The 8,539-nt window shown below is 39.0% G+C and overlaps 1 protein-coding gene across 6 annotated transcripts; it reads right to left on the bottom strand.

Annotated features, from left to right (window-relative positions):
* Nucleotides 1–272: 272 nt before the first annotated feature.
* On the bottom strand, nucleotides 273–7,096 carry LOC117696078 (olfactory receptor 5A1-like). Of its 6 annotated transcripts, XM_076917926.1 has the most exons (5): nucleotides 7,059–7,094; nucleotides 6,791–6,874; nucleotides 4,623–4,669; nucleotides 4,363–4,521; nucleotides 273–2,663 (listed from the first exon to the last, which is right to left on the bottom strand). In XM_076917926.1, the coding sequence occupies exon 5, from the start codon at nucleotides 2,560–2,562 to the stop codon at nucleotides 1,606–1,608; it is 957 nt and encodes a 318-aa protein (XP_076774041.1). In that variant the 5' UTR covers nucleotides 2,563–2,663; nucleotides 4,363–4,521; nucleotides 4,623–4,669; nucleotides 6,791–6,874; nucleotides 7,059–7,094; the 3' UTR covers nucleotides 273–1,605. The 6 variants fall into 6 exon arrangements, with proteins under 6 accessions (XP_076774041.1, XP_076774029.1, XP_076774054.1 ...); XM_076917914.1 differs by lacking the exon at nucleotides 4,623–4,669 and having other exon boundaries at nucleotides 7,059–7,096; XM_076917939.1 differs by lacking the exon at nucleotides 4,623–4,669 and having other exon boundaries at nucleotides 273–2,602; nucleotides 7,059–7,096.
* Nucleotides 7,097–8,539: the final 1,443 nt, after the last annotated feature.

Raw genomic sequence — 8,539 nt, 5'->3', positions numbered from 1 at the left:
GCTTAGGAAAAGGCAGTCAGAAAAATATAAAATGTCAGATGGAGAAAGGTGGTTCCTATAGTATTTTACCTAAGGACACATTTCTGTAGTGACTGCCTTGTCTGTAGAACTGTAGGATCAAGAAAGGCTTGACTAGGAGGAGACTATCGCAACTAAATCATCTCCTCCCATAGAAATTGCCGAGAATTCAGCTAGTCTTAGAAATTATTAAATGAGAACACTGTGAAATGCGAGAGTAGTAAATCAAAATATTGATAAACAGGACTATATGATTCACAGTTGCATGCCATAACTCAGCATGGTTTATATACACAACCATTAAAGAAACAAGACTTCATTTACCAATATCTTGGAATCATCTTGAAAAATACAGTTAAAGACAATTTGAATGACATATTCCATTGTCCAGCAAACTCCTGATGTAGATATCCTCTTCTCAGATCATGCTCTGGAATGGTGACACCCTGACAGGAGTGATGACACTTCTTAGAGAATACATGGAAATTGAGGTCAGGCTAACAGCAGGAAAGGCTGACATCAAAGTTCAGGGAGATTGCAGACAGGACACACACTAGAAGCCATATATGGTCAAGAGTGAAACCTGATCTAGTGAACAGATAAGGAATCAGAGTGTCTCATAGAAGTTTGTCTCTTCCAGCTGGTCATACATAGTCATGAAGGAGATTTCAGGCCTGGACCTCATGCCATTCAATTTTCAGGTGCATCCAAACTTTTGATATTATAACATGGCACCATCTACAAAATTCATGACTGAGAACATAACTGAGTTTTTAATTTTTTTCCAAAAATATTTTATAATGTTTAAGTAAGTTTGCAATTTTGCATTGGGTCACATTGATCACTATCAATTGGCTGCAAGTAACCCCTGGACTGAGAGTTGGAATCCTGAGTGTAGGGCCTCTCATGTGCTCTATCCTTGCTTTCTCCTCATCATGACCTAGCAGATATAAAAGTCTGTGGTCTTGGCTCCTTGTATCTGGCCTCTGTGAACTTTATGACTGCACACTGTTATCCTCTACTCTTCCTAAACATAGTTTACAGGTGCCCTCTTACTTTCCTGCTTCTGAGTCATCATTATTGAAATCATGTGTGTGGGGACTTTTAGGTTCCTAATCCAAAGCTAATATTTCTAGTTAGCACCAACCCTGGACTGGTAGTGATCCAAGACAAGGGGGCAGTCAATATATCCCAAGAGGTAAGAGAACTGGCAAGAACCATGCCTTATTGTAAGGAAGACATCAATGGATGACATGTCTCTATTACTAGGCTTTGGCTCATGTTCCTAAGACATGGTATCTTGAATTTAGCACCTGGTAACCCATAATAGACAAATACCATCAAAACCATATGTATTTTACTTTACAAGTGATCAAATTTAAAATCAAACACCACCCTATAACAAGAAAGCGAAGAAAATAAATATCCATTAAGCACAATTGTCTGGTAGATGTGTTTGTTGAGGAGCAGGTAAGAGGCCTTGCTTGAAATAGCTTCTTTAACTTACTACTGTTTTCTGAAGTACATTATTATTTTATTATTTACATTTAACAAAAGGCTTAAGTTTTTTTTTTTTAAACTAAGGAATTACATAGCACAGAGACAGAACATCTGCTTCTTCCTCTTCTTGAGATTCTTCAATGCTTCTTTGATCTCCTTGTTTCTCAGGCTATAGATGATAGGGTTCAACATGGGAATCACTGCACCATAGAACATGGACACCACCTTGTTTTTGTCCTGTGAGTATCCAGCATTAGAATGGAGGTATGAGAAGAGACCAGAGCCATAGAAAAGGGTCACTGTAGTCAGATGAGAGGCACAGGTGTTGAAAGCCTTCATCTGCCCACGGGTTGAATGAATCTTCATGACGGCAGCAATGATGTAGCCATAGGAGACCAAGACAACCAGTGCTGATGCCCCACCAACCACACACACAACTAGAAAGTTCACTACTTGGCTAAAAAAGGTACTAGAGCAAGACAAGGACATCAGGGGTGGCAAGTCACAGAAAAAATGATTAATGACTCGAGACCCACAAAAATGAAGCTGGAATATGGAGCTGGTTTGGATCAAGCCAGTGAGGAACCCTCCTGTGTATACTGTGATGGCCATCCCCACACAGATCGTGGGTGACATGAGGGATGGATAGAGTAAAGGGTTGGAGATAGCAGCGTATCTGTCATATGCCATGGCTGCCAGGAGACAGCACTCAGTACCTCCCATTCCAACAAAGAAGAAAAGCTGTATAGCACAGCCTATAAAGGAGATGGACTTCTGCTCCCTAAAGAAATCGCAGAGCATCTTAGGAGCTATAGAGGAGGTGTATGAGACATCAACAAAGGACAGATTGCTAAGGAAGAAGTACATGGGGGAGTGGAGGTGTGAGTCCATTCTGATCAGGACAATGAGGCCCAAGTTTCCAGCCAGGGTCACCAGGTAGATCCCCAGAAACAACACAAAGAGGACAATCTGCAGCTGGGGATGCTCTAAAAATCCCAAAAGGATGAAATTAGTCATCATGCTAATGTTTCTTCCCACAGCCATCTATCATTTACAGCATCTTCAAAGGCTCAGAGGTAGATTCCTGGAGGCAACAAAAATCCAAGTGAAGAAACTCTTCTGCTTTGTCAAACAATAGGAGACTCCTACAACCAGAAGACATCCCCAAAGATGAGCATCCTATGTCTGGTGCAGAATTCCCCTCCATAACATGTGAAGGTCATTATCATATTTATCTGATGAACTTGTTAGTATAAAAGCATATGAAGATAATAGTCTTTGAAGTATTGTGATCACAATGATCACAATAATAATGAAGTAACTTAAAAGTGGCATTTGAACTAACGATCTCTCTCTCTCTCTTTTTTAAAGTTGATCCAAATGTTCCACTATGCTATTAAATCACTTAGATGTAGACATGTATTATTTTCTTTTGTAAAGTTTTTATTTATTTAAGGTATGAGTTCTACTGCATACATACCCACAGGCCAGAAGAGGGCATCAGATCCCCTTATAGATGACTGGGAGTCACCATGTGGTTGCTGGGAATTTAACTCAGGATCTCTGGAAGAAGGGACAGTGCTCCTAACCACTGAGCCATCTCTCCAGCCCCCCCCCCCTTTTTTTTCTTTTAAAGAAAAAAAGTATATCATAACTAAAAATGCTTGCAGAAGTAATTTTGTGTCTTATCTTAACTGGAAATCTATGCTATATATTCTGATAATGGCTTCCCCTCCTCATCTCCTCCCAATCCTCCCCACATCCTCATCCACACAACTCTACATCTTTTTGTTCTCTTGCTTTAGAAAAGGTAAGCAAGAAAATAACTAAAATGATTAAATAATTTAAATAATTAAATAATTAAAATAAACAACAGAGTTAAAAGAACAATAAAAAAGATCAAGAAACATACAAAGACAAAATTCTCTCTCTCTCTCTCTCTCTCTCTCTCTCTCTCTCTCACACACACACACACACACACACACACACACACAGCAAGATCTACTGGGGGCATAAAACTCCCCCTTAAGTGTGATTTATGAACCCTTCATTGGAGAAAACTAAAATTCCCATTGCAGTTTTATCATTATACTTATAACCAGGTTTCATGGGATGAAGTCCTTTCTATACTTCCATCCCCAACTCTTTCTGTTTCTCTCCCCCCTCTTTCTTGTTCCCTCCCTTCCATCTTATTAGCATGAAGTATATAGAGACAAAATTTGGAAAAATGCTGAGCAAACCAGAGGTGAAAAAATGTTTAAGTGTGAGAAATTTGAATGTTTTTCCTACACAAACCTCACACTCTGTGCTTGCTAGAGCTAGATGCCAAGGATGTGGATATTAATAACACATTATTAAGTTTTGAACATTCAGCAAAATGCATAGTACAGACAGAAAAACAGGTGATCATTAGCACAGCATGACATTGTGCTGTTGAAGAAACATTTATACACTTCCCCTGGAGTCTATGGATATTAGGTAGTGGTTTTAGAAAAAAAAAAAACCTGCAAGGAAAATTGTATAGGTGAGTAAAGGAGTCCCAATACAGGAAGGCACTGTGTGAACAGCTCGGGGGACTGGCTCTACAGTCTTAATGTTAAGCAGGAGGAGAATATTTTCCCAAGTAAAGGGGAGTAAGCTGACTACTTGGGGGTAGAACATGACCAGACCACAGGGAGGGGAGCAGAAGACACAGAAGGTAATTTCTGAAAGCCAGAGGTAGAGAGACAATTTGTAAAAGATCTTTGAAAGCTTAGGTGAAAAAGATACATGTTTGTTTCAAACACATGGAACATATACATATGTACACACATGTAACTATATAAACTGTATATTATTACATACATGTGCACATTCATATTTAATTTCAGCCTTCTCTCCACTCTCAGACTTCTGATCCATTTATGTGGCTCGATCCATTGGTAAGACTTAATTTTCAGACAGAAGTGATCTCCTTACGATGTTGCATAGCTTCAATTTGTTTCTTAACTTTTCTGTCCTTCACTAGAACAGAAGTATAACAAAGAAAACTATTTTTAGAATATTTTTCTCTTTGTTAACTAAATACCCCAACCACTTAAACCTAGCACACAGTGTGTATTTACCAAATATCTAGTAGATAAATATCATCATGAAGGGTTTGACCTTCTCCCTGTGGGCAAGAGAGAAAGTATGAATGTTGTTTTATCTTTCTCCTTTTTTTTCCCTAAACATTCTGGTTTCCTACTGTAAGCAGGTGATTAGCTGGTAAATACACAACTAAAACACTTGTGATGTAAGCAGGGTAATTCACTGTAACAGACTTACAGAACTGATAAGGAGGATGATTGGGAATCAAAGAGAATGGAGAAAGAAGACCAGAATGTTGCTTTAAAATCCAGAGAGAGCTCATGACAGTTTGGATCAGGACAGACAGATTTACAAACTAAGGCTTCCTTAACATCTTCCCTGTAGAAAGAGAAAGCACACTGGGGCAAAGCCCCTGGCAAACAAAGCCTACCTATCTTTAGCACATTTGTTGTGATCATCAAAGGTATATTTTATCCAGATGTATATGATTCTTTTCTATTTCACCCAGACCATGGTTTCTAAGCTTACATTTTTAGAATATGGCAAAAGCTAATCACTAATTAATTTATATAATTCCTATGTAGACAGATTGGAGAGAACAAGAAATAACTTCATTATTCTACCAGTGATCAGCTCTACCAGGATCCTAACCAAGATCATTCCATCTCTACATGGTCTGATTCTCATCTGCAACTACAGGCTGAACATGTGTGTGTGTGGGGGTGGTGGTGGTGGCTGTGTGTGCTTGTGCAGGACAGGGATAGTTACATCAACACTTCTCTCATATTATCAATAATCTTTATAGCATCATACTGGTTCATTCACAACATTTCACATTCTTTGTATTTTTGTTAGATCTCTTACTTCTCCTTAATTATCGATGAGATGACACCTAGTAGACCTGAACTGCATTGATTTATAATTTTTAAAAGTAGGTATTACTGAAAAAATGTATTGAGATTATGGAAGAACAAGAAATTATTAAGTTGTTGAGTCAACATTTAAGCTTCTAATTCTCTGACTCCCAAGTTTGTTGTTGTTACTGATGCCTAAACCAATCTGTATGTAAGTGTGAGCAATTGATAGTACCTGATCGTAGCTACAACTGCAGCAGGTATGATCTTTTACACAGCCCATGTCACTAGACAAAACCAGAAACTAAAAATAATTATAGAGTTTTCTTGACCTCAATTTTGGCAGGGAGATTAACTTTTACAATCAACTTAACATGTCAAGATAAAAAGGAATAGATCTCTTATAGGTTCATTCTAAAATATATGATGTCTCAGGACACATCTGGGCATGCAGTGTGCAGCTGTAGTTCAGTGGGTTCTGTACTGTGTGGTGAATAGAGCAGAAAGACTGACATAAGGAAAGAGTGTTTACATGGATCACTTTCCTTCCATCATTTATAAGAGTGCTTGGATTTTTACAGATGCCCAGTAGATACTTTGTTCATTGGCTGAATAAGGGCTACCACACAGGCCCTAGAAATTTATTCTATTCCCATGACCATCTGATTTGCCCTGTTTCAGTACTACATGGATGTTCAAAAAAAATACTAGAATATATTTAAATGATTTAACTAATAAAATACCACAGCTAGAAATCAGCTAGATTAAATTTTTCCCACTGTGATAATAAAACCAAAGCCAAAAGATAGAATGTTGATATTGTTGGTTAGTGCTGGAGGTGAAAAAAACCGTATCTCATGCTTTGGAAACAGCCCTGAAGCCTGGCGTTTCAATGAGAGACACAGAGACCTTTGACTCTGCAGACATACCTCTGTGTGCACATCCCCAAGAGTCTACAGCAACATAAAAAGCAGTAGTTTAAATACTGATTCTGGTATTATTATTTCACTACATTTTACTGTGTAACCTTTGCAAAGCATATTTCCTTCTCTGAATGCTAATCTTCTCCTCTTCTGAAGATGAAACAAAATGATTAACTTAGATCAGTATTTGCTTAGTTCATTTTTCTTCCCATTTCAAATTGTAAACAGTAGATATCTTTCAAGGAAACAGTCTCCAAATTCTAAAATCTGAAATAGGTAAGATACACTTGCCCTCACTAAACTCAGAACAGTGAGGTCAAAGCTCCAAGGATGTTTTCTGTTCCATCCTTCTCTCCTACTCACTCATTCTGTGATGCAAAGATGCACAGGTAACCAGTTCAAGAAAGGGGGGAAAGGCAGACTCACCTGGGAGACCTCCAACTCTGTGTTTCACTTAGCTGGCTAAGGCCAGACACTCGGGGAGAGAGCAAAGCCCATTCCTGTCAGAACCTGGAAGACAGGTCATAATGGACACGGTAAGTAAAGTTTGGATGTAGCCATGTTAAATTAACTGCAAAGAAAAGGATTTGGAGTGGGGGTATTTAACGAAAATCCAGCTTTCTCCAGGTGCTGATGAGTCTTTCTAGGTAGTGATACATCCCCAAGAGTCCTAATGGGCAGTGTGGCTAGCTACCTGGGCTCAGGAGCACAAAGGATGCCAGCTTTGTCTGAATAGAGTTGGTATCAGGAACTCACCATGCTTTTTTTTTTTATATTCCCAGTCCCCCATGTGGCTCCAACTTGAGCTCCCTGGAGTCACTAAACACAATTCTAGTTTAGCTCTAAAATGCGCAGCAGCTCCGTACAGTTAACTTTGCAGGACAGTGGGTGCTTTCTGTGACCTGCTTGAATTACTCAAGGGTTAGAACTAGGAGTAAATTAGTGCAAACCTCAGAAAAGTATATATATATACTTTTATATATATATATATATATATATTATATAAGAATATATATTATATATAGAGAGAGACAGAGAGAGAAGGAGAGAGACAGAAAGAGACAGAGAAAAAGAGACAGAGAGAGAAAGAGAGAGACATAGAGAGAGAAGAGAGGAGGGGAGAGAGGGAGAGAGGAAGAAGAGGGAGAGCAAGAGAGAGGAGATTCCTCATCACGAGATGAGTATAGATAACATGAGGGGAGTCATCATTCTATCATTCAAGAGTCTGAATTAATCAATTTATGACTTTTTTTCAAAGTTCAGGGTGCTAACCATTACATGATTTTTTTTTAAATCCCAGGGTTCCAATTCACTAAAATAAAGAGGAGAGGACAGAAAGCTGCTAACATTTGCATTGCATGGACAGTGAACAGCTTCTCTCACAGTTTACTTCATAATATCCCCAAAGAACCCTCAAAGAAAAGACATCTGCAGTGTATTTTCACATGAGAAAATGGAATTTTGTGGAAGTTGCTTGCCTATGGTCACACAAACATCTCTTGGCAGAGCAGAGAATGCAACAAAATCCTTCCAGTTATCAAAAGGCCAGGCTTGATCCTCTGCCCTGCACTGCCCCATAAAAAGATAGATAGCAACAGAAAAAAAATAAATTTCAAAAAATCCACAAATGGTGCTTTTAAAAGAAAAGTAGACTTTTGACCAGAGCAGGATTTCCCTCGTGCCTGTGTTTTGGTTTTGAAATCTACCTTTAAAAGATTTGAGTGTGTTTGAGCGCTGCAGGGAGGAGCATGCTGGGAGAGAAGAAAGTGGGCATTGTGTAAACCCACAGGACATTGTGGCTTCTTCCATGGATGTGCGCCTCATCCTGTATGTGTTGGCAGCTCTTCCACTTCCATGAAGATGGGGAAAGACTGTTGCAACATTGCTTCTCCCCCACATCCCCACCAGCTTCCCCTCACTTGGGCCAGTGTCTCATACTATACACCCAAACAGATCCCCAGCTCTTGGCCCTCTGCCTATATTTTTGGGGACTCTCTCAAACTTGACATTAAAGAATAGATGATCATGGTTAAAGTGATAGTTTCTATGTAATTAAATCTTTTCTAGGAAAAACAAAACCAAAACAAATTTCTAGTCTTACTGCAGACTGAAATATGCATGGATGGGTGGGAGAAGACTGTAGTGTTTACAGTTCCGGCCTGTCTTCCTTCCCCT

The sequence above is a fragment of the Arvicanthis niloticus genome, chromosome 1 (genome assembly GCF_011762505.2).
Source record: "Arvicanthis niloticus isolate mArvNil1 chromosome 1, mArvNil1.pat.X, whole genome shotgun sequence".
NCBI lineage: Eukaryota > Metazoa > Chordata > Mammalia > Rodentia > Muridae > Arvicanthis > Arvicanthis niloticus.
Note: the sequence above shows the minus strand (reverse complement) of the source record. Positions and strands in the feature narration are given on the sequence as shown.

What these genes read in the sequence shown, in the direction of transcription:
- LOC117696078 (XM_076917914.1), bottom strand. Translation starts at nt 2,562, where the DNA reads ATGGCTGTGGGAAGAAACATTAGCATGATGACTAATTTCATCCTTTTG.